General features: G+C 63.2%; 2 protein-coding genes across 6 annotated transcripts; one reads left to right on the top strand and one right to left on the bottom strand.

Annotated features, from left to right (window-relative positions):
* Nucleotides 1-591: 591 nt before the first annotated feature.
* Nucleotides 592-5,378, bottom strand: RIBC1 (RIB43A domain with coiled-coils 1). 5 transcript variants are annotated; one of them, XM_037888538.2, is made up of 8 exons: nt 5,281-5,378; nt 3,925-4,049; nt 3,060-3,141; nt 2,276-2,620; nt 1,763-1,881; nt 1,310-1,537; nt 1,025-1,191; nt 592-768 (listed from the first exon to the last, which is right to left on the bottom strand). In XM_037888538.2, the coding sequence occupies exons 2-8, from the start codon at nt 4,039-4,041 to the stop codon at nt 687-689; spliced, it is 1,140 nt and encodes a 379-aa protein (XP_037744466.1). In that variant the 5' UTR covers nt 4,042-4,049; nt 5,281-5,378; the 3' UTR covers nt 592-686. The 5 variants fall into 5 exon arrangements, with proteins under 5 accessions (XP_037744466.1, XP_037744467.1, XP_043390336.1 ...); XM_037888539.2 differs by lacking the exon at nt 5,281-5,378 and adding an exon at nt 5,036-5,077; XM_043534401.1 differs by lacking the exon at nt 5,281-5,378 and adding an exon at nt 4,982-5,076.
* Nucleotides 5,299-23,903, top strand: SMC1A (structural maintenance of chromosomes 1A). Its single transcript, XM_037888512.2, has 25 exons — nt 5,299-5,654; nt 8,092-8,280; nt 8,376-8,488; nt 8,609-8,812; nt 9,684-9,922; nt 12,279-12,537; nt 12,903-13,043; nt 13,313-13,395; nt 13,927-14,134; nt 14,833-15,018; nt 16,025-16,204; nt 17,512-17,658; nt 17,928-18,065; nt 18,446-18,562; nt 19,199-19,305; nt 19,535-19,676; nt 19,931-20,076; nt 20,444-20,597; nt 20,800-20,910; nt 21,354-21,510; nt 21,894-22,048; nt 22,339-22,490; nt 22,663-22,732; nt 22,985-23,095; nt 23,372-23,903. The coding sequence occupies exons 1-25, from the start codon at nt 5,546-5,548 to the stop codon at nt 23,453-23,455; spliced, it is 3,702 nt and encodes a 1,233-aa protein (XP_037744440.1). The 5' UTR covers nt 5,299-5,545; the 3' UTR covers nt 23,456-23,903.

Here is a 23,903-nt window from a genome sequence, read left to right as displayed (position 1 = left end):
CATGCGGGGAAGGGTGTGTAGCACTCTCCTGCCCTGCCCTACAGACTTTGGGGAGCAGTATGCTGTGGGGCACAAGGGTTTATTGGATGCCGTTGTGGCTGAAGGAACAGTGCCGAGTCTCAGATCCCCTCTGCAAGGGGGGAGTGGGGGCGTCCCGCTCATAGGAGGGGAGAGCCTTGGGTGTGTCCCGGCAACAGGGGTGTCCATGGGGGGATTGGGTGTGTCCTGGCAGGGTGGGCGTAGTGTTTGGGCAGGGATTGGTTGTGTCTTGGAAGGGGGTGGGGACTGGGTGTGTGCCAGCAGGGTGGGGATAGTGATTGGGGCAGGGGGCTGGGATTGGGGGTATCCCGGTGTGGAAGGGGGCTGGGATTAGGCATGTCCCGTGGGGTAGGGAACTGGGGATTGGGTATGTCCCAGCAGGGTGGGGGTAGTGATTGGGGCAGGGGGCTGGCATTGGGGGTATCCCGGTGTGGAAGGGGGCTGGGATTAGGCATGTCCCGTGGGGTAGGGAACTGGGGATTGGGTATGTCCCAGCAGGGTGGGGGTAGTGATTGGGGCAGGGGGTGGGGATTGGGTATATCCCGGTGGGGCAGGGGGTGGGGCGTGTCCCGGCGGGGCAGGAGGCAGGGGTGGGGCGTGTCCCGGCGGGGCAGGGGGTTTTCAAAGTTGGTGGGGCGGGGCTGGGCCTAGCGGCTGCTGGTGTTGAACTGCAGGTGGTGCTGGGCGCTGGGCGCATTGGTGTACACCTCCCTCTGCAGGTACTGCTGCCTGCAAGACAAAGGGCGGGGCTTAGCCGCCAGCCTAACTCACCTGGCCCCGCCCCTTCTGTAATCTGTACCTCCCAGCCCCGCCTCCATATAGCCCCAGCCCTGCCCCTTCAACTTCTGCCCCTGCCCCATCTCTCCCTCTCCTGCTTCCGCAGCTCATGTAGCCCCACCTCTTCCTGCACCCCCACCTGCCCTGCTCCTCGTGGATCCCTAGCCCAGCCCCCCAGGGCCCATCCCTGCCCTGGGGGGGCACTCACTGTGCCCTCTGCTCCTGTGCCAGCTGCTGGTTGTAGGCATCCAGGCCTTTCCTCAGCTGCAGCCGGGACAAGCGCTCCTTCTCCTCCAGCGCCATGGCCGCGCGGGCTGCCAGCTGCCGCTGCGCCTCCCACTCAGCCTCCCGCTGCTGCTCCGCCTCCCGCAGCCTCTGCGGGGGGGCAGAGAGAGGGGCAGGTGAAGGGGGGGAACGGTGCCCCATTTCGCACTGGGCTGCGCTCCCCACGTCCCCCACTGCTGGAATCCCTCCCTTCCCTTCCTCTGGAGACCTGGTTCTCCCGGCGTTGCTCCTCCTGGGCCTTCCACACAGCCTCCACTTGCTTCGGGCTCATGCCTTTCCAGCGGTCGGTGATGACACGGTGAGGCCCCAGCAGGCTCTCGGCCACGGCTGGATCCTCTGTCAGCAGCTGCCCCGTCAGGTGGTTGTGGATCTCGGCTTGGTTGTCTTCCTGTTCCCGCTGACACGCCAGCCGGTGCTGCTCCGCCGCCTCCGCTGCCTGGGGGGAGAGAGGAGACCTGGCCCTGAGCCCCAGGCGTGGGGACCCCCTCAGCCCCAGAGTGGTCTTGCCCTGACATCCCACCAGGGCAAGGGAGCAGGTGAGACCTGGTATCCCACAATCCCCTGGGGCGGAGGAGCCAGCCCTATTGTCCAACCCATGCTAAGGTCTGCCAGCTCCACAGCCCCCACCCCCCTGGTCCCCGTCTGGTGGCTAGGGGGTTACCTGGGCCCGGTTGTAGTCGGCCGTGGCAAGATCCTTGGCGCGGCGGCACTCCTCCTCCAGCTGGGCCAGCTGCTGTGCCCGCAGATCCAGCTCCACCCGCTTTTTATCCTCCAGCGTGTCTGCCAGGACAGTGCACAGAGCCCCTGAGTGGCTTTACTTTGGGAACCCAGGAGTCCTTCCTCCCTCCTGATCTAACGCACTCAACCCCACTCCCTTCCCAGAGAACCCAGGAGTCCGGGCTCCTAGCTCCCCCCACTCTAACCAGCACTAGACCCCACTGTCCTTCCGTAGAACCCAGGAGTCCTGACTCCCAGCTTTCTCCGCACTAACCATGAGACCACACTCCTCTCCCAGACCGGTGAAGGGAAGGAACTCAGGAGTCCTGCCTCCCAGCCCCCTCCTCCTGCTCTAAATCACTAGATTCCACTTTTCTCCCACAGAACCCAGGAGTTGTGGGTCCCAGGCGCTGCACTCCCCCTGCTCTAACCACTAGATCTGTGCTCATGCTCCCACCTGCATACTTGGCGTCGGCTAGGGCCCGCTGCCGCTCGGCGCACTGGTCCTCTAGGCTGCGGCACTGCTGCTCCTGCTGCAGCCGACGGCGGGTGGGCAGCGCCAGGTCCTCGCCGGCGAAGCGCTGCAGGCTGGCAGGACCGCAGCGTGGGTCATAGTCGCTGACCCGGGCTGGCTGGTCCAGGCGCAGCCCCTCGGGGTTGTACAGGTCCCACTCCCGCCGGGTGTGGGGTGGCTGCTCCTGCTCCCGGAACTCCTGCACGGCCTGGTGGAGGCGCCGCACCCGCTGACGTTCCTCCTCCTCCAGCATCTGCGCCACCCGGTCGCACAGCACCTGCTCGGCGTCTGTGGGGAAAGAGGGTCAGATCCCCTCTTCCCCCACCAGCCAGCGCTCCTGCCCAGCTCCCCACAGCGCCCCTTCCTGGAGAGACCAGGGCTGGAGCAGCAAGGAGCTCCTCCCAGCAGCCAGTGCTCCTGTCTCACTCCCCATAGCACCCCCTGCTGGAGAGGCCAGGGCTGGAGTAGTGGGCATCTCCCCCCATCTTGAGCCCGTTCTCCTGCCCCAACCCCCATGGCGCCCCCTGCTGGAGAGACCAGGGCTGGAATAGCTGGGATCTCCCTGCCACAGCCAGCCCTCATCTTGGTCAGAGACAGAGGACCCCCACTGTCCTGCCATCTCACTCGCCTACTCCTCCCCACGCATTGCTTTCTGATGCTGGCGTTCAGGGGCACCTCCCCCAGAGATCAAAGGGGTGGGCGAGGCAGGACTGTCCAGTGTTCTCACCATAGGTCTCATCCCGGCGTTTCTCCGTTTCCACTCTCAGCTTCCACTCCTCCACTTGACTCCTCAGGGCTTCCATGTCCACCTTGGGGAGAAGGGCAGGGGAGAGCTACCGAGGAGGCAAAAATCCTCCCAGAGTTGCGGAAAGAATCCAGGAGTCCTGACTCCCCCGCTCGCCCCTTGAATCACTAGACCTCGTTCCCCTCCCAGAGCCAGGGAGAAAACCCTGGAGTCCTGGCACCCAGTCCCCGGTCTAACCACCAGACCCAACTCCCCTCCCAGTGCCGGGGACAGAACCCAGGCTTGCAATCTAAACCAGGGATTCTCAAACTCGGGGTCGGGACCCCTCAAGGGGTTGTGAGTTGATTACATGGGGGGGTTGTGAGCTGTCAACCTCCACCCCAAACCCTGCTTTGCTGCCAGCATTTATAATGGTGTTACATTAAAAACACTTTTTTATATATTTATGGGGGTGGGGGTCGCACTCAGAGGCTTGCTGTGTGAAAGGGGTCCCCAGTACAAGAGTGTGAGAACCATTGATCTAAAAACCATTCACTCCTGTCTGGTGTCTGCTAGGTGGCCTCTGAGTGAAATTAGGTGCTGGATCTCAGCTTGTTCCACAGCAGATGGTGCCCAACTTTGCCAGGGCTCCCTGATACCCAGATGGGTGAGGCCAAGCACTGAGCAGGTGATGGGCGCCAAATGCCCCTTGGAGGGGGTAGCACACGGGAGTTGTGTAGGTAAGAGCCCTCCCTGCCGGTCAGCCGTTGCTCCTGCTCTGGGCTCCGGTTGGGGGGAGGGCTCAGATCCAGCCCCTCATCCAGCATTGCACCCCCTGGAGGACGCAGCGGGTCCCCGCGGGGCTCACCCCCATGGTGCGGTGGCGTGAGTTGAAGATGCGGATCAGCCGCTGCTTCTCTCGCTCCCTCCGCGCCTCGCGGGCAGCCACCTCCTTGGTCTCCAGCAGTAGGTCCACTTTGTGCATCTTGGCGCCTACGTGGGAGGAAAGAAAGTTAGAACCCAGGAGTCCTGGCTCCCAGCTCCCGCCCACCAACCAACCCCCACTCCCCTCCCAGAGCCAGGGAGAGAACCCAGGAGTCCGGGCTCCCTGTGGAGGGGAGCAGGGCATTGGTTCCTGTAGAGCTCTGAAAGATCTTGGGGGGAACCTTTCCACTCTGGCAGGAGGGGGGTTAAATCTGGGGTCCCCGAAGCTGAGGGTTGGACATGGTGAATCTGCCTCCTGACCTTTACTCTCTGCCCCCACCTCTGACTTTGACCCATCCTATCTGCAAGTTACCCTCTGACCCCCACACCCACCCTGTTAACCTTTGACCCCTCTCCCATTAATATCTGACAACCTCGATGTACCCTTTGACCCCTGACCCCCCCCCACCCTGCCCTCTTACCCCTGGGCCCAGCCCTCTGGCCCTCCTCACACCACCCTTTAGCCTCTGAACACCCTTGCCCTGACCCCCTCTCTCTGCCCTTTAACCTCTGACCCCGCCACTCTACCCTTTGACCTCTGACCCCTCTCCCATTTATATCTGACCCACTTGCTGTAAGCTTTAACCTTCTGGCCCCCCTTCCACTGACATTTGACCCCTGACCTCTTACCTTTGGGGTGCTCCCCTGACCTTTGACCCCTCTCCCCCTTAATACCTGACCCCCTCACTGTACCGTTTAACCCTCTGACCCCCTTGCACTGACCTTTGACCCCTGACCCCTGACACCACCCTTTAGCCTCTGAACACCCTCGTCGTGACCCCCTCTCCCTGCCTTTAAGCTCTGACCCCCTCACCCTGCCCTTTGACCCCTCTCCCTGCCTTTAGCCTCTGACCCCCTCACCCTGCCCTTTGACCCCCTCTCTGCCCTTTGACCCCTGACCCCCTCGCCCTGCCCTTTGACCTCTGACCCCGTCTCCCTACCCTTTGACCGCGGTCCCTGGCCCCTCGCCCTCTGGCTGCCGGGGTCCCACTCACCGAAGCCCCCACCCGTCTCTCTCGCTCTCTGTTTAGAGCCTGGTCTCCCTGGTAACGGGACAGCCCATTCCCTTTCCCCCTTCCCACTTGGTGCCATCCAACCGCCCCTTTATGCAAATGACGGCGTCGGGCCTATCAGTGGGGAGGGAGCGCAGAGGGCGGTCACGATATGCAAATCAGGCTCTGAGGCGCGGCCCTATCAGCGCGGAGAAAACGCCGGGAGCGGGACCCTATATGCAAATTACCCCAGGAGGCGTGACGCTGCTATGCAAATCTCGTTCTGAATCGCGGCCTGGTGACGGAAAGGAGCCGCGCGCTCTCTGCAAACGAGCCCACCTTAGCCCCGCCCACCTGAACTCTCGCGAGATTTGCTCTGGTGGCGGCTCCGGGCGGAGGGGGGGGGTGGCTGTGGCCGAGCCGCGATTCCCGCCCGACCGCTCGCGGGCCCCGTGTCCGCCGCGGGCCGCCGTAGCCCTCCCTCCCCCGGGACCCCCCCGCAGCCCCCCAGCCATGGGGTTCCTGAAGCTGATCGAGATCGAGAACTTCAAGTCTTACAAGGGGCGGCAAATCATCGGGCCCTTCCGGAGGTTCACGGCCATCATCGGGCCCAACGGCTCCGGTAAGTGGGGTGGTGCGGCCCGCGGCTCCCCCCGCCCCACGGGAGCCCCCTCCCCGCTGGGGTCTTTGGTATGGCCCACGGAACCCCCCTCCCCACTGGCGGGGTGGTATGGCCCACGGAAGACCGCCCCCCCACCCACGGGGTGTCTGTGGTACGGCCCGTGGAACCCCCCTCCCCACTGGCGGGGTGGTACGGCCCACGGAAGACCCCCCCCCGGGGTGTGTGGTACGGCCCACGGAAGCCCCGGATGGTGCGGTCCACGGAACCCCCCCCTCTTTACGAGAGGTGGCACGGCCCGCGGGACCCTCCTTCCCACCGTGGGGTGGGGGATGGTTCAGCCCGTGGGACTGTTCCCGCCCCCCGCATATGAGGGACCGAGGTGGGATGGGGCCGCCCATGGGCCCCATGTCCCTGTGGTGGAGGGGCGGCTAGTGGGGGGCATGGACACGCCCCCCATGGGGGCAGGGCAATCCATGGGGCTCCCCAGTGAGGAATGGTACAGTCCATGGAAAGCACCCCCCGTGTGGGGGAAGGGGCAGAACGACCCCCCCCGTGTGGGGGAAGGGGGGGGGTGCGGGCCGTTGACCAACATCCCCCTTGGGAGGGGTCGCTTAGTCCTGAGGACAAATCCTCCCTGAAAGGCACGTGGTACAGTCCAGGTCCCCCCCCCCCTCCCAGCCCAGCCCCAGGGCGCTGAGACCCCCCCCCCCCAGCCCGGCCCCAGGGCCCTGAGACACCCCCCCCCCCCCCCAGCCCAGCCCGGCCCCAGGGCCCTGAGACACCCCCCCCCCCCAGCCCAGCCCGGCCCCAGGGCCCTGAGACACCCCCCCCCCCCAGCCCAGCCCGGCCCCAGGGCCCTGAGAAACCCCCCCCCCCAGCCCAGCCCGGCCCCAGGGCCCTGAGACACCCCCCCCCCCCAGCCCAGCCCGGCCCCAGGGCCCTGAGACAACCCCCCCCCCCCCCAGCCCAGCCCGGCCCCAGGGCCCTGAGACACCCCCCCCCCCCCCCAGCCCAGCCCGGCCCCAGGGCCCTGAGACACCCCCCCCCCCCAGCCCAGCCCGGCCCCAGGGCCCTGAGACACCCCCCCCCCCAGCCCAGCCCGGCCCCAGGGCCCTGAGACACCCCCCTCCCCCAGCCCAGCCCCAGGGCCCTGAGACACCCCCCTCCCCCAGCCCAGCCCGGCCCCAGGGCCCTGAGACACCCCCCTCCCCCAGCCCAGCCCGGCCCCAGGGCCCTGAGACACCCCCCTCCCCCAGCCCAGCCCGGCCCCAGGGCCCTGAGACACCCCCCTCCCCCAGCCCAGCCCGGCCCCAGGGCCCTGAGACACCCCCCCCCCCCCAGCCCAGCCCGGCCCCAGGGCCCTGAGACACCCCCCCCCCCCCCCAGCCCAGCCCGGCCCCAGGGCCCTGAGACACCCCCCCCCCCCCCAGCCCAGCCCGGCCCCAGGGCCCTGAGACACCCCCCTCCCCCAGCCCAGCCCGGCCCCAGGGCCCTGAGACACCCCCCTCCCCCAGCCCAGCCCGGCCCCAGGGCCCTGAGACACCCCCCTCCCCCAGCCCAGCCCAGCCCCAGGGCCCTGAGACACCCCCCCCCCCAGCCCGGCCCCAGGGCCCTGAGACACCCCCCCCCCCCCCCCCCAGCCCAGCCCAGCCCGGCCCCAGGGCCCTGAGACACCCCCCCCCCCCCCCCCAGCCCAGCCCAGCCCGGCCCCAGGGCCCTGAGACACGCCCCCAGCCCAGCCCAGCCCGGCCCCAGGGCCCTGAGACAACCCCCCCCCCCCCCAGCCCAGCCCAGCCCAGCCCGGCCCCAGGGCCCTGAGACACCACCCCCCCCCCAGCCCAGCCCAGCCCGGCCCCAGGGCCCTGAGACACCCCCCCCCCCCCAGCCCAGCCCAGCCCGGCCCCAGGGCCCTGAGACACCCCCCCCCCCCCCAGCCCAGCCCAGCCCGGCCCCAGGGCCCTGAGACCCCCCCCCCCCAGCCCAGCCCAGCCCGGCCCCCGGGCCCTGAGACACCCCCCCCCCCCAGCCCAGCCCGGCCCCAGGGCCCTGAGACACCCCCCCCCCCAGCCCAGCCCAGCCTGGCCCCAGGGCCCTGAGACACCCCCCCCCCCCCCCAGCCCAGCCCGGCCCCAGGGCCCTGTGTCACCCCCCCCCCCCAGCCCAGCCCAGCCCCAGGGCCCTGAGACACCCCCCCCCCCCCCCCAGCCCAGCCCAGCCCCAGGGCCCTGAGACACCCCCCCCCCCCCCCCCAGCCCAGCCCAGCCCCAGGGCCCTGAGACACCCCCCCCCCCCCAGCCCAGCCCAGCCCAGCCCCAGGGCCCTGAGACACCCCCCCCCCCAGCCCAGCCCAGCCCAGCCCCAGGGCCCTGAGACACCCCCCCCCCCCCAGCCCAGCCCAGCCCCAGGGCCCTGAGACCCCCGCCCCCTTTTCTCCCAGGCAAGTCAAACCTCATGGACGCCATCAGCTTCGTGCTGGGCGAGAAGACGAGCAACCTGCGGGTGAAGACGCTGCGGGACCTGATCCACGGGGCGCCCGTGGGCAAGCCGGCCGCCAACCGGGCCTTCGTCAGCATGGTGTACTCCGAGGACGGGGCTGAGGACCGCACCTTCGCCCGTGTCATCGTGGGTGAGACCCGGGGGGGTGGCGCCGGGGGGGCGGGGGCTGGGCCGCGGGGGGCTCGCCCCTGGCGCAGCTGGGACTGACCCCGCCATCTCTTGCAGGGGGCTCGTCGGAATACAAGATCAATAACAAAGTGGTGCAGCTGAGCGAGTACAGCGAGGAGCTGGAGAAGCTGGGGATCCTCATCAAAGCCAGGAACTTTCTCGTCTTCCAGGTGAGGGGCAGGGGGTGCACGGCTTGTGGGGCCATCCAGGCTGGGGAGGAGGGGGGGAAGGAAGGATAGAGACCGGGCTGGGTCTGTGAGCTTGACCCAGCCCCGGCCCGCTCTCCGCAGGGGGCGGTGGAGTCGATCGCCATGAAGAACCCCAAGGAGCGCACGGCGCTGTTCGAGGAGATCAGCCGCTCAGGGGAGCTGGCCCAGGAGTACGACAAGCGCAAGAAGGAGATGGTGAAGGCTGAGGAGGACACGCAGTTTAACTACCACCGCAAGAAGAACATCGCGGCTGAGCGCAAGGAGGCCAAACAGGAGAAGGAGGAGGTGTGGGGGGGGGCTGACTGGGCCCGTGGGGCGGGGAAGTAAGGGGTGGGGGGGAATCTCTGGGTGTGTGGGAGGCAGGAGGAGATAGTCTTTCTGGGCGGTTAGTGGGGGTAGGGGCTGTGGGACAGCAATTTAGGGGCTGGGGTGGTGTCTCTAAGTGTTGTGAGGTGTTTTCAGGGATGGCTGGGCTTTAGCAGGTGGGGCATCTGGGAGATATTGGATGGGTCTTGGGGCGCAGGGGGGTTCTAGTGGATGGCGCTTGGGGGCTGGGCGGGACTTGGGGGTCAGGTGGGAGCAGCGTGGGGAGTGGGGGTTGTGAGAGGGTTCTAATGGGCGGTGGATCTGTCTGGGATTTGGAGGGCATGGGGAGTAGGGGGCTGGACACAGTTTCTGGAGCCTGTGGGGAGCCCTAGTGTATGAGGGGGCGGGCAGATGAGGCTGCGCACACAAGAAGAAGGTGGAGCGGGGGCTGGGGTTGGGAGGTAGGGAGGGGAATCTAGAAGGGCAGGGGCAGCAGGAGGAGCGGGAGGTGGGATCTTCAGGTGGGGGTTCCCTCAGCGGGACAGAGAAGGACGGATGTCTTGGGAGGAAGGGTGGAGACAGGATTTCGGGAGGCAGTAAAGGGTGGGGCAGGATCCCTAATGCGTGGGGCAGGATATCAGGGTGGGGGTAGAGGGTGGAGTGGGATCCCTTGACTGGCCTGCGTCAGAGGTATCTGCAGGGAGTAGGGTGGTATCTGCAGGGGTAGTTGGGGGGCAGAAGGAGGAGGAGGTATGGCGAGGTTTCCAAGGGGCCAGGGCAGAAGAGGGGGGAGGTGGTGGGGTGGGAATCTCCCCCGACCTGGTGTTTACTACACACATGACTTGGGCAGGCGGACCGGTACCAGCGCCTGAAGGACGAGGTGGTGCGGGCCCAGGTCCAGCTGCAGCTCTTCAAGCTGTACCACAACGAGGCCGAGATCGAGAAGCTCAACAAGGAGCTGGGCTCCAAGAACAAGGAGATCGACAAGGACAAGAAGCGCATGGACAAGGTGGAGGATGAGCTCAAGGACAAGAAGAAGGAGCTGGGCAAGATGATGAGGGAGCAGCAGCAGATCGAGAAGGAGATCAAGTGAGGGCAGCATGCAGTAAAACTTGGGTGCTAGAACGGGAGGGGACCACGCTCCAGAGTGGGGCTGGGAGACACTGGAGCAAGAGGGTGCTGTTATGACCTAGAATTGGAGAATGAAGACAATCTGGACCAGTGCACTGCAGAATAGGACGAAAGTTTCTAGATCAGGTTACTGCGCACTCTAGAACAGGAGAAGAGCTCTAGCTCTTGTGAGCTCTAGAATGGCCCTTCCCCTTCTTGGTTTAGAGCATGGTCTAGCACATTAGGATGGGATGGAGGACACTGCAGCTGGGTCTTGTTCTAGAGCATGAGTGGATATGCGCGGCACTCTAGAACCTGGGGTTGCACTAGAAAGGGGTTTCAGAGTAGCAGCTGTGTTAGTCTGTATTCGCAAAAAGAAAAGGAGGACTTGTGGCACCTTAGAGACTAACAAATTTATTTGAGCATAAGCTTTCCTGAGCTACAGCTCAGTTCATCGGGGGGCAGCTGTGCTGTAAAATTATGGGTTGCACTAGAAGATGTGGAGGCTTTGCTCTAGAATGGGACATTACACTACAGGCAGAGTCTTACTCTCGAATGGGAGCTAGATGGCAGAACATGAGTGGGTGTGGGCTATACTCTAGAACCACTGTGGCGCACTAGAACAGGAGCGGGGATAGGGCTGCACTGTAGAACTGGAGGTAAGATTCTAGAAAGGGAGTGGGGGGCAGGACCGATGCATGTGCTGTGGTTTGGTAAGGAGCCCAATCTAGAATGAAGGGATACTGATATAGTCTTGGGCATCTTGGGTGCAGTCTAAAAGGAACTGGGTCTAGAGCTGAGGGCGGCTGTATAATCTTTAAGAGGGATGGTTTGGAAGGATGGTCTAGAACTGAGTTAGGTCTTGAACCAAAGTACGGGGCAGCAGTATGGTTTGAGTAAGGTTGGCTGAAGCCAGCAGGGTCGCATTACATTCTAGAATGGAGTTAGGTTTAGAACGTGTCCTGGGCTGGAAGGAGGTGATTAAATTTAGTAGAGTGGTGATTCTGATCTCAGTAGCATGGTCCAGAACATTGCATTGTCTAGAACAAGGGGTGGTTGGTCGAGGAGGTTAGGTCAGTCTAGCTCCACATTAGTACCGTTTAGAATGTGGTATATGGAGGTTTCTCTGGAGTGGGCCTGGTGGTGGAACAGTGTGGAATGGGGCTTGTTCTAGAATGACGGTGGTCGTGGTCCCCTCTAGAATCATGGCTGATCTAGAACAGGAGCTGATGGTGCAGGAATGTGGGTGAACTATAAATTGGGTGACTTGAAACGGTATGGTCATATGCTCTAGAACAAGGTAATGTATAATGTGGCAGGTAACACTGTCTAGAGTGGGTGATCTACATCATTTTGGATGCGCACTCTAGAATCAGGCTGATGACATTGTCTGCATTGCATGGCCTGGAATGCCACTCTGGTATCCTAGAAAACGGGGTGTAGAATAGGCCAGGTGATGCTGTCTAGGTTGGGTGGCTTAGAACGGGATGGATATAGACTCCAGAAACGTTGATCTAGAGCATCTCAGGTGATCTAGAGCATACTTGTCTGGGTTGGGTGGTTTACAGTAGTATGAATATACTCTCTAAAACAGTGGTTCTCAAGCTATTTACCATTGTGGGTCGCATATGCAGCTCTCTCTGTGTTATGTGGGCTGCATTCACACACTATATATACTATCTCTATGGCCCTGAGGATTTCACAGGGGCCATGCAGCTGTGTGCTGATTGGGCTGGAAGCGAGCCACAGGTTGTGAACTGCTGCTCCAGAATGAGGTGATCTAGAATGGAGCAGGTCACACTGTCTAGGTTGGGTGGCCTAGAATTGTATGAATGTAAACTCTGGAAACAAAGTGATTTAGAATGAGGCAGGGTCATAGTGGCTAGGCTGAGTGGCCTATAACACTACAGGTGTATGGTCTAGAACACAGTGATACAGGTCTGGCAGATGACAATGTCTAGGTTGGGTGGCCTAGAACGTTATGTATGGTGTAGACACAAGGTGATTCAAAACAAAGAACGTGACGCTGTCTAGGTTGCCTGTTCTAGAACATCACGTATGATCTAGAAATGTGGTGATTTAGCATGAGGTAGGTGACACTGACTAGGTTGGGTGTCCTAGAACATTACGTATGATCTAGAATCATGATTTAGCACAATCAAGCTGACACTGTCTAGGTTGGGTTGTCTAGAACGGCATAGAAATGCACCTTAGAAGCGCTGTAATCTAGAATGGAGCAGGTGGGCTGTCCAAGTTGGATGTCCTAGGATCCTACAGGCACAGCCTAGAGCGGGGTGGGGATCTGGAACCCATGGTGCCCCCCCCACTTCCCCAGGGAGAAGGACTCCGAGCTGAACCAGAAGCGGCCTCAGTACATCAAGGCCAAGGAGAACACCTCTCACAAGATCAAGAAGCTGGAGGCAGCCAAGAAGTCCCTGCAGAACGCCCAGAAGCAGTACAAGAAGCGCAAAGGCGACATGGACGAGCTGGAGAAGGAGATGCTGTCGGTGGAGAAGGCTCGGCAGGAGTTTGAGGAGCGAATGGAGGAGGAGAGCCAGAGCCAGGGGCGAGACCTTACCCTGGAAGAGAACCAGGTACAGGGTGGGGTGCTGGGCTGCAGGGAGTGGGGCGGGGGGCTAGGCTGCCAGAGATTGCCTAGGGATGATGCCCTGAACCTTTGTATTTATTAAGATCCTTTTTTCTGAGGCGTTGGAGTGTGAACCCCGGCATCTGGGTCAATTCTGACCTTGGGGATCCTATTCTGCCCCCCCAGAATGAGCCCCCTGCAGTTTCAGTTACAGACAGGATTTTCTTTCACTTCCTGTCCTAAATTGAGAGCTCCCCAGTTCTCCCACCCCAGAGGTGGCTGCATTTCAGTGCCAAGCGACCCCTCCCCGTGCAGTGTCGTTCTGCATCTGAGATTTGATGCTGTGCTGTCCTGTTCTCTTCCCCCTTGCAGGTGAAGAAATATCATCGGCTAAAGGAAGAGGCCAGTAAAAGAGCCGCCACACTGGCCCAGGAGCTGGAGAAATTTAATCGGGACCAGAAAGCGGATCAGGACCGGCTGGACCTGGAGGAGAGGAAGAAAGTGGAGACCGAGGTGAGACCGGACCTAGGATCCTTCCCCAATTTTCTCTCCCCGCACCCCACACTGCCGGGATCCCCTGGGCATGCTCCCCACGCCGCCTGCCCCTGTCGCCAATTTCGGCTCCTCCCTCTCGGTGCGGCCGTCACGAGCCCAGAGGCTAACGAGCTCCTTCCTGATGTCTAAGCCCTGGGCTCGGAAGCAGGCCCTGCTACCCACCCTTCCCCCGTCTCCGGCGCAGGCGTCCGTCTCTCTGTCCACCTCACGCTGCGTCTCCTCCCCAGGCCAAGATCAAGCAGAAGCTGCGGGAGATAGAGGAGAATCAGAAGCGGATTGAGAAGCTGGAGGAGTACATCGCTACCAGCAAGTACGCCCTGCCCTGCTGGCGCTAGGGGGTGCTGTGCTCTGGGGGCTGAGCAGGGGGCGCTCTCCCCTGGCAATCAGGGCCAGGGAGCAGGGGGCTCGGCAGGGGGGTGTTCCCCTGGCAGTGGGTACTGGGGGGGCAGTGTGCTGCAGGGGGGGGGGTAGCGGGGGGTGCTGTCCCCATGCAGTGGGTACTGGGGGGCTCAGCAGGGGGCACTGTCCCCTGGCAGTGGGTACTGGGGGGCCCTTGCTGCATGGAGCAGGGTGCGCGGTCCCCGGGCAATGAGTAATGGGTGGAGTGGGGGGCTTGGCAGGGGGCACTCTCCCAGGGCAGGGGGTACTGGGGGGCGCTTGCTGCATGGAGCAGGGGGCGTGGCTCGGCAGGGGGCGCGGTCCCCGGGCAATGAGTAATGGGTGGAGTGGGGGGCTTGGCAGGGGGTACTCTCCCAGGGCAGGGGGTACTGGGGGGAGCAGGGGGCTCTCTCCCCGGGCAGGGAGGCGCGGTCCCCTGAGCAGTCGCCGGCGCCCCCCGCAGGCAGTCGCTGGAGGAGCAGAAGAAGCTGGAGGGGGAGCTGACGGAGGAGGTGGAGCTGGCCAAGCGGCGCATTGACGAAATCAACAAGGAGCTGAACCAGGTGATGGAGCAGCTGGGCGATGCCCGCATCGACCGCCAGGAGAACAGCCGCCAGCAGCGCAAGGCCGAGATCATGGAGAGCATCAAGCGCCTCTATCCCGGCTCCGTGGTGCGTGGCGGGCGGGAGGCGATCTATGGGGCGCTGGCTCCCCTGGCGCATGGGGGGTGGGGCCAGGTGCCTGGGGGAGAGAGGTGGCGGAGGGGTCTCTGGCTCTGTAATTTTGGGGGGAGAGGGGCAGCTGGGAGGGGACTGTTGGCTTGCTGGGGTCTCCCATTGGTTGGGGAGCTCATGGGGGCATTGGGGGTCTCTGGAACAGGAGGGGGGGGGGGGGCTCTGGGACAGGAGGGATTGCAGGAGTGTCTGGGAATGGGGGGGTGTCTCTGGCACGGGAGGGAGTTGGGGGGGAGTCTTGGGAATAGGAGGGATTTGGGGGCGTGTCTGAAACAGAGGTGGGGGGCTCTTTGGGGTGAGTGATTTTTAGGGGGCTGGAAAGGGACTGAGATTTGGGGGGTCTCTGGCATAGGAGGGTTTTTGGGGGTCTCTGGGAAGGAACTGGGAGATTGGAGGGGTCTGGAACAGGAGGGATGGGGGATCTCCGGGACAGGAGAGATTTTGGGGGTCGCTGGAAAGGGGCTGTGAGATTTGGGGGTCTCGAACAGGAGGGGTGAGGGGGTCTCTGAAATGAGATGGATTTGGGGGACGGGTCTCTGGGAAGGGGCTCTTGGATGGGGGGGTCTCTGGACCAGCAGGGAGTGGGGGGTCCCTGCCCCGCTCACCCCCTGTCCCTCCCTCGTCCCCCCACACAGTACGGGCGGCTCATCGACCTCTGCCAGCCCACGCAGAAGAAATACCAGATTGCCGTCACCAAGGTGCTGGGCAAGAACATGGACGCCATCATTGTGGACTCGGAGAAGACAGGCCGGGACTGCATCCAGTACATCAAGGAGCAGCGGGGCGAGCCGGAGACCTTTCTCCCCCTGGACTACCTGGAGGTGAGCCCCCCTTCCCCTCCCCACCCGTAGCTCCCCCGCCGCCTGCCCTCTCGGCCCCCGTCGGCGATAGGCACACTCTGACCCCCGAGTGCCTGGCCCCTCTGTGATATGCTCCCCGTGAAGCAGCCTGTGCCAGCCCCCCGACTCCCCTTCAGATCCACGCCCAGCCCGTGCCAGCTCCCCCCAGACCCCTCCAGCGCTTGGGGCTCCCTTTCACGAGACCGCTCACAGCCTGGCTCTTCGCAGCCCGGGATGTACCCACCCGAGCCTTTGTCTTTCCTTCGTAAATAGGCTGCGGTTTGTCTCCGTCGGCGTCGATTTCGACCTGGGTAGTTCTGGGCCGACACCTGCTCTGTGTGCGCGGCCGCCGTCCCAAAAGCCCCACGGCGCGTTAGGACAGGGATGGGGAATAAGACCGAAAGTATCACCGTGCTGCTGTGTAAATCCATGGTGCCTTGAGTGCTGTGGGCAGATCTGGCGCCCCGTCTCTCGAAACCTATATTAGAATTGGGGCAAAGTACAGAGAAAGGCAACGGAAACAATTGGGGGTCTGGAACCGTTCGCATCTGAGGAGCGATTTCAGAGACCGGGACTGTTCAGCTTAGGAAAGAGACGACTGAGGGGGGATATGACGGGGCTCTAAACTCGTGACTGGCGTGGACAACGTGTCATTCACCCCTTCACGTAACACAAGGACCAGGGGTCACCCGCTGAAATTAACAGGCAGCAGGTTTAAATCAAACGAGCGAACATATTCCTTCACCCAACGCACAGTCAACCTGGGGAACTCACTGCCAGGGGGTGCCTAATTTCCAGTGCTGATGGGTGACCCCGGGAGTGTTAGCTGGCCGCGTTTTTCCCAGGGGCTCTGCTGGTTGGTAGCAAGGGGTCCCTGGCTGGCGCTCCCCCCCACGTGCTTGTCTCCTCCGCTCCCCACTGGCTCTGTGATCACCCCCCCCCCCACTGCACCGGGAGTCTCCTGCGATCTCTCCCCCTCTCCCCGCAGGTGAAGCCCACGGACGAGAAGCTGCGGGAGCTGAAGGGGGCCAAGCTGGTGATCGACGTGATCCGCTATGAGCCGCCCCACATCAAGAAGGCCCTGCAGTACGCCTGCGGGAATGCCCTGGTGTGCGACAACGTGGAGGACGCCCGGCGCATCGCCTTCGGGGGCCACCAGAGGCACAAGGTGAGCTGGGAACCCAGGCGTCCTGCCTCCCAACCGACTAAACACCCCCGCTTCCCTCCCGGAGCTCGGGAGAGAACCCAGGCATCCTGGCTCCCAGCCCCGCCCCCAAACGACTAGGCCCCTTCTACTTGCTTCCCAGAGCTGGGGTGAGAATCCTGGAGTCTGGGTTCCCAGCCCCTGATTCTAACCACTAGACTCCATTCCCCTCAGAGCCAGGGACAGAACCCAGGAGTCCGGGTTCCCAGCCCCCCCACCCCTGGCTTTCTTTCCCACCCTGGTGCGTTGCGGGGGCCGGAGCCGCATGGCAGAATCCTAGAAATGGGCCTGGAGGGGATCTCGAAAGGGTGTCCCGTCTGCCCCCCGGCACTGAGACGGGCCCGAGTCAGCCTAGGCCACCCCAGCAGGGGTTTGCCCAACCCCCTCCCATGACAGGGCTTCCACCCCCCCCCTTGGGAGCCGATTCTGGCGCTTGGCTCCCCGTCGAACGGGGAAGCTTTTCCTGCTTGCCAGCCTCAGTCTCCCCTGCTGCAGATGAAGCCCGTGGCTTCTTGTCCTGCCATCAGCGGGCGCGGCGAACAGCTGATCCCGGCCGCTTTCCTGCAGCCCTTCGCGGCTCTGAAGCCTGTTATCGGCCCCCTAACCCCCCACGCTCTCCAGACTAACACGCCCCGTGTCACAGCCTCTTCCCCCTAGGTCGGGTTTGCAAAACCTCGGATCATCTTTGTCGCCCTTCCCCGGACCCTCTCCAGTTTCGCCCCATCTTCCTCCACGTGCGGTGCCCCGAGCTGGACCCAGGACATTGAACCCAGAAATCCTGATTCCCACCCCCACCCGCCAGACTCTAACCCACTAGACCCCCACTTCCTTCCCAGAGCTGGAGAGAGAACCCAGGCGTCCTGGCTCCCTGCCATCTTGCTGAATTCAGACCCCAGCTCTAATCTCTCCCTCCGAAAGGCTGGCGACCCTCCTGGCTCAGCCACAGATTTCATAAGCCCGCTCTCCGCACATTCGCTCGAATCGTCCGTGACAATGTCGAATTGCACCGGCCCCAGGACCAAGCCCCTCGGGAGCTGGATGCACCCTCCCAGTTTGACAGCGACCCGTAGTCTTTGAGGACGGTTTTTTTCTGCCCACCTGATGGTCATTTCATCTAGCCCCGGTGTCCCTAGTTTGCTGCAGCCCCTTTCCAGGCTGTCTAGACGATATCCCTGAACCTCGCCCCGGCTGCGGCGCATCGGGGGGCGGGAGGCCGTGCCCGGTGCATCGCAGGAGCCGTGCCCTGACCTGCCGTGCTCTCACCCCTGCAGACGGTCGCCCTGGACGGCACCCTGTTCCAGAAGTCGGGGGTGATCTCCGGAGGCGCCAGCGACCTGAAGGCCAAGGCCCGGCGCTGGGACGAGAAGGCCGTGGATAAACTGAAGGAGAAAAAGGAGAGGCTGACAGAGGAGTTAAAGGTGAGGGAGGTTGGGGATCGGATCCAGTAGGGGGGCTCTCTCCTGGCAGGCAGTGCTGGGAGCTAGGCAGCTCTGCGTTGTGCGGCGGTATGTGCGGCTGTTCCCCAGCTGCCCCGCTCCAGAGGTGGCTGCATTTCAGTGCCGGGTGAGCCGTCCCCATGCGGCGTTATGTGCGGCTGTTCCCCAGCTGCTCCGCCCTAGAGGTGGCTGCATCTCAGCAGCGGGTGAGCCATCAGGCTGCTGTTAAAATCCTCTCTTGTGCCTTTTAGGAGCAAATGAAGGCCAAGCGCAAAGAGGCCGAGCTGCGGCAGGTACAATCCCAAGCCCACGGGCTGCAGATGCGGCTGAAATACTCCCAGAGCGACTTGGAACAGACCAAGACCCGTCACCTCGCCCTGAACCTCCAGGTACGGCGGTAAAGCAATTGCCCCCGGGCTACTGCTATCGACTTGGCCGTTCGTCGGAGGGGGGCTGGCTAAATGGATTGTGGAGTCTCTGTCCCCAGACACCTGTTTCTGGGAGGTGGCATCGGCCGGGTCGCCAGGACAGATGTTCCCCAGGTGGGGATTGGGGCTGTAAAAAGTCCTGGGGGATTATGCGGGGCCTGCTGGGGTGTGGGGGGACAAGATCAGGGCTGCTGGGGGCCTGCTGCGGTCAGGTGGGGATAGGGTTGGGGGGCCTGCTAGGGTAAGGGGATCTGGAAATGGCCAATGGGGGGGAAGGTAGGCTGCTCCCCCAGCTGGGTATTCTGCCCCCCATCTCTCACACCTCCCACCCTCCCGCGCAGGAGAAGTCCAAGCTGGAGAGTGAACTGGCCAACTTTGGGCCCCGCATCAATGACATCAAGCGAATCATCCAGAGCCGGGAGCGGGAGATGAAGGACCTCAAGGAGAAGATGAACCAGGTAAGCCTGAGGCATGCTGGTGGGGGGGTGGCGGGGGGCATAGTCTGCTGCGTGCTGGAAGCGGTGCATTGTGGGGGATGTAGTCTATATAGTGTCCTGGAAGCAGTGCATTGTGCGGGACATAGTCCACGCATTGTGGCATTGCTTTGGCCTGTCCCCTGCTGCAATGCATATTGGGGGTTACGCTTTACCAGGTGGCCTGGTGTGGTGATTATAGGGGGGCAAATAGTTTGAGGATAAGCTGTTGCAATGCATTGTGGGGGGTGTAGTCCATGTGACATTGCTCTGCAGCAATGCATTGTGGGGGTGTAGTCGAAATAGCATTGGTCCCTTGCTCTCTTCTGCTGCAGTGCATTGTGGGGGGTGTAGTCCATGTGGCATTGCCCTGCCGCACTCCCATGCTGCATCCTGGGGGATGTAGTCTGTGGCTATGCTCCGAGTTCCACCTCTCTGCTCCTGCCGGTCTTTTGCTGCTCAAAGGGAGGGGAGATCAGTTTGCTGTGCGGGGTGTTCGAAGCTCCTGGGTGGTGCCAGATTGGTAGCTCGAGACCCAGAATTGGGGCTGTCCGATGGGGCCAGGGAAGGGGCATCCCCCAGCCAGGATCTAACAGCAACACCCCCCACCCCCGCCGGCAGGTGGAGGACGAGGTGTTCGAGGAGTTCTGCCGGGAGATCGGGGTGAGGAACATCCGGGAGTTCGAGGAGGAGAAAGTGAAGCGGCAGAACGAGATTGCCAAGAAAAGGTACCAGCCTGGATGGGAGCTGGCGGCCCCTAGAGGGGACAGGCCCCAGGCCCCATTCCCTGACCCCATGAGCCAGCTGGCACCTCCTGGAAGGGACAGGCTCCAGGTCCCATTCCCCACCCCCTGAGCCAGCCAGTCCCTGCCCTGTGGCCAGATGGGAGCCGGCGCCCCCTAGAGAGGACAGGGGGATGGGAGAACCCTGCACTCTGACTCCCCCCCCTCCCCCCAGGCTGGAGTTTGAGAACCAGAAGACGCGGCTGGGGATCCAGCTGGATTTCGAGAAGAACCAGCTGAAGGAGGACCAGGAGAAGGTGCACATGTGGGAGCAGACCGTCAAGAAGGACGAGGCCGAGATCGAGAAGCTCAAGAAGGTACCGGGCAAGGGAGGGTGGAGGAGGTGAGGAGGGGGATGGGCATGGGGGTGCTGCGTTGAAGGGTGGGGCTCACTCTCCAGCTACCCCGGAAGAGCAGTGTTGGGGTATGGTGTGAAGGGGGGCTCTTTCCTCCTCCCCCTGTCCAAGAGGAGCCATATGGGCAGTGGTGGGTGGGGCTCGTTCCCCCAGGAGCATTGTGGGCGGGGCTCTGGTCCGGGTGGGCGGGGCTCACTCCGCCCTCCCCCGTGCAGGAGGAGCAGCGTCACATGAAGATCATCGACGAGACCATGGCCCAGCTGCAGGACCTGAAGAACCAGCACTTGGCCAAGAAATCCGAGGTCAACGACAAGAACCACGAGATGGAGGAGATCCGCAAGAAGTTGGGCGGGGCCAACAAGTGAGTGACAGCCAGGGGGTGGGGCCAGCGAGCCAGTCTCCACTTGGCCCCGCCCCATGTGGGTCTGGCGGAGTGGGTGGGACCACTGCACTGAGAGTTCTCCATTGGAGGCAGGGCCAGTGAGTGACCTGGGCCCATTGTATGGTAGATGCCCACTGGAGGCGGGGCCAGTGAGTGACCTAGCTTCGTTGGGGTGGGGCCAGTCCATGGTAGCTCTCCATTGGAGGCGGGGCCACTGGCTCAGGTGCAGTGGGGGTGGGGCCGGGAGAGTGGGCAGGGCCAGTGAATGATAGACCCCCGGTGGGGCAGGGTGGGGAAGGGGGGCGGGGCCAGCCAGTGACCCCGGGCCCGCTCCCCCTCCCCGCAGGGAAATGACCCACCTGCAGAAGGAGGTGACGGCCATCGAGACGAAGCTGGAGCAGAAGCGCAGCGACCGCCACAACCTGCTGCAGGCCTGCAAGATGCAGGACATCAAACTGCCCCTCTCCAAGGGCACCATGGACGACATCAGCCAGGAGGAGGTGGGGGAAGGGAGGGGGACTCGCTGGGGGGCAGCGGGGGCACAAATGGGGGCTGGAGGAGTGGGGGGGCGTGGCGCTACGGGAAGCGGGGAGTGGAGTGGCACTATGGGGCAGTGAGGGGCAGGGGGCAGTAGAGGGGGAGGGCTCTGTGCTTCCCGTTCCCTCCTTCGCTCACCTTCCCCTTGCCCCCGTGTCCCCCCAGGGTGGGGCGCACGGCGAGGAGCCCGTCAGCAGCTCCCAACGCACCTCCAACATGTACGCCCGGGAGGCCCTGATCGAGATCGACTACAGCGACCTGTCCGAGGACCTCAAGGTGGGCAGGGCCTGCGGGACTCCCCGCCACTGGAGATCCCGGCGCACAGGGCCTGGGGGCGGGACTCCCTGTGGGCAGCAGCCTGCGGGACTCCCCGCCACTAGGGATCCCGCCACAGCAACCTTGCCGGGATTCCCCTGCGGGACTCCCTGCCACTGGAGATCCCTGCCACAGCGACCCTGCGGGACTCCCCGCCACTGGGCGGGGGGAAGAGGGTTCCTCTGCCCGCAAGGGTTTCCATGGAGACGATCGCTTGATGGTAAAACGGATGAGGGTTCTCAAGTCTCCCTCCAGGCCACCCCACTGTCGATTTGCACCTTCCTCTGAGGCCCGGGAGATGGATCTGGGGGAAGGCGAGATATGGGGCTGGATGGGCCCATGGAGGGCGGTGGGCGGGGCATGACAGTGGCTGGCTCCACCCCCCCTTTCTGCCCCGCCCCCAGGACGCCCAGGCGGAAGACGAGATCAAGCAGGAGATGAACCAGCTGCAGCAGAAGCTGAATGAGCAGCAGAGCGTCCTCCAGCGCATCGCCGCCCCCAACATGAAGGCCATGGAGAAACTGGAGAGCGTCCGGGACAAGTTCCAGGAGACCTCCGACGGTACCGGCCGCCTGGGTCCCAGGACTCCTGGGTTCTCGTCCCGGCTCTGGGAGGGGAGTGAGGTCTAGAGGGTTAGAGTGAGGGGGCTGGGAGCCAGGACTCCTGGGGGGAGGGATAGTTCAGTGGTTTGAGCATTGGCCTGCTAAACCCAGGGTTGTGAGTTCAATCCTTGAGGGAGCCATTTAGGGATCTGGGGCAAAAACTGGGGATTGGTCCTGCTTTGAGCAGGGGGTTGGACTAGAGGACCCTGATATTCTATGATTCTATGACTCCTGGGTTCTCTCCCCAGCTCTGGGAGGGGAGCAGGATCTGATAGGTGAGAGAAGGGGGGCGGGAGCCCGGACGCCTGGGTTCCTGCTCACCACCCCCACCCCACCCCGCAGAGTTTGAGGCGGCCCGGAAGCGCGCCAAGAAGGCCAAGCAGGCATTTGAGCAGATCAAGAAGGAGCGATTTGACCGGTTCAACGCCTGCTTCGAGTCCGTGGCCACGAACATCGATGAGATCTACAAGGCTCTGTCGCGGAACAGCAGCGCCCAGGTGAGCTCTGCGCCCCCCGCCCCATCTGGGACCCTCTGTGACTCCGCCCAAACCCCACGCTGGGTTGGGAGTTAACCCCCATTGAGATGCACGTGGCAGCTCACACCTCTGCGAGCGATGGGCTCAGGCTCTCGGCAGACTCAGGCTCCGTTGCCTTTTGAGCTTTTCTCCCCAGTCATGAGGGCTAGAGACTTTAGTATGATTTTAATCTGAAAGTGGGGATGCTGGGGCTGGAGGCTCCCCCTCATTCGGGCCCCACCCCCTTACTGCCCTTCCCATCCCCTCTGTAGGCGTTCCTGGGCCCGGAGAACCCCGAAGAGCCGTACCTGGATGGAATTAATTACAACTGCGTGGCCCCTGGCAAGCGGTTCCGGCCCATGGACAACCTGTCCGGAGGGGAGAAAACTGTAGCAGCCTTAGCCCTTCTGTTTGCTATCCACAGGTAGGGACGCTGGGGCCCAGTGGGTTAGAGCACGGGGGCTGGGAGCCAGGACTCCTGGGTTCTCTCTCCGTCTCTGGGAGGGGAGTGGGGTCCAGTGGTTGAGAGCAGGGGGCTGTGGGGCAGGGTCATTGGCAAACTCCCCGTCACCCCCTCATCTCCGCTCCCTCCCCAGCTACAAACCCGCCCCCTTCTTCGTGCTGGATGAAATCGACGCTGCGCTGGACAACACCAATATCGGGAAGGTGTGTGGGGCTGGCAGGGGGGCAACAGTGAGGGGCCTCCGTGGGCCATGTGATGGGCGGGAAGCTGGGGGGAGGGCGGGTAGAGGAAAGGGAAGTGGTTTGGGGGAGGCGGTCATGAAGGGGGTGCCCCGTTGACCCACCCCCATAGCTTAGAAGGTTTGGGGGGAAGGTCTGGGGATGGGGTCTGAGGGGGAGGGGTTGGGCTGGGGGTTTTAGGGGACCCCCCACTGACCCCCCCGATGCCCCCCACAGGTGGCCAACTACATCAAAGAGCAGTCCACCTGCAACTTCCAGGCTATCGTCATCTCGTTGAAGGAGGAATTCTACACCAAGGCCGAGAGCCTGATCGGGGTCTACCCCGAGGTACGGGGGGGATGCCCCCCACTTCTCTGCTGGGGGCTGGGGCCCTGTCCGATCCATCCAGCCCCCGGGGTGAGGCCCAGGAGGCCTGGCTGTCGGGGTGCCTGTTTCCAGGGGCACAGGGATCGGGGGGAGGGCAGGGCATTGGGGTGGGGCGGCACGGACCACAGGCCCTGCCTGAAGTGGGGGGGCACAGATTCAGTAGGGAGGAGTGGGGGGAAGTGACCCCCCTTTTGATCCATCTTTGACCCCCCCCCCTTTTCCTCCCTCTCTCCACAGCAAGGGGACTGCGTGATCAGCAAAGTGCTGACCTTTGACCTCACCAAGTACCCCGATGCCAACCCGAACCCCAATGAGCAATAAGACGGCCGGACGCTGCCATGGGGGATGGGGGGATGTGATGGTTTAAACCCCTCTCCCCATTTATTTTTAACCATTTCATTGCCTCTGCCAGTGCAGTCCGGGGGGGCCTATTAACCCCCCCGTCTCTAAGGTGGGGGCCACCTGTCTCCCACAAAACTGGGGGTAGCGGTTTTATCCCGGGGGGGCCCCTCAATTCCCCCCACCTCTCCGATGCTCTTTTTAGAATCATGCTATTTAACTTGCTTTTTAAAACCAGCCCCCGGGGAATCAGGCTTGGAAGTTTTAGCCCCGGGAGGGCTGGAATTAGGGGAGAAGTTGGGGGGGGGGGGGGGGGCAGGGCAGGGTGGTGGAGGGATCACCGGGCTGTTGCTTTTCGAGTCCTGTCTGTGTGTGTGTGTGTGTGTGGAATGTGTCTTTCTGCAACAAAATAAACCAGATTTTCCTCTTC

This window comes from Chelonia mydas, chromosome 23 (assembly GCF_015237465.2).
Source record: "Chelonia mydas isolate rCheMyd1 chromosome 23, rCheMyd1.pri.v2, whole genome shotgun sequence".
In the NCBI taxonomy this organism is placed as follows: domain Eukaryota; kingdom Metazoa; phylum Chordata; order Testudines; family Cheloniidae; genus Chelonia; species Chelonia mydas.
This window is presented reverse-complemented; position numbering and strand designations above follow the sequence as displayed.

What these genes read in the sequence shown, in the direction of transcription:
- RIBC1 (XM_037888538.2), bottom strand. Translation starts at nt 4,041, where the DNA reads ATGCACAAAGTGGACCTACTGCTGGAGACCAAGGAGGTGGCTGCCCGC. An exon ending in CACGCCACCGCACCATGGGG is followed by an intron (nt 3,142 to 3,924) that starts GTGAGCCCCGCG and finishes CTTCTCCCCAAG; the next exon opens with GTGGACATGGAAGCCCTGAG. An exon ending in CCGACTACAACCGGGCCCAG is followed by an intron (nt 1,538 to 1,762) that starts GTAACCCCCTAG and finishes CTCTCCCCCCAG; the next exon opens with GCAGCGGAGGCGGCGGAGCA.
- SMC1A (XM_037888512.2), top strand. Translation starts at nt 5,546, where the DNA reads ATGGGGTTCCTGAAGCTGATCGAGATCGAGAACTTCAAGTCTTACAAG. An exon ending in CCAAACAGGAGAAGGAGGAG is followed by an intron (nt 8,813 to 9,683) that starts GTGTGGGGGGGG and finishes TGACTTGGGCAG; the next exon opens with GCGGACCGGTACCAGCGCCT. An exon ending in TTACCCTGGAAGAGAACCAG is followed by an intron (nt 12,538 to 12,902) that starts GTACAGGGTGGG and finishes TCCCCCTTGCAG; the next exon opens with GTGAAGAAATATCATCGGCT.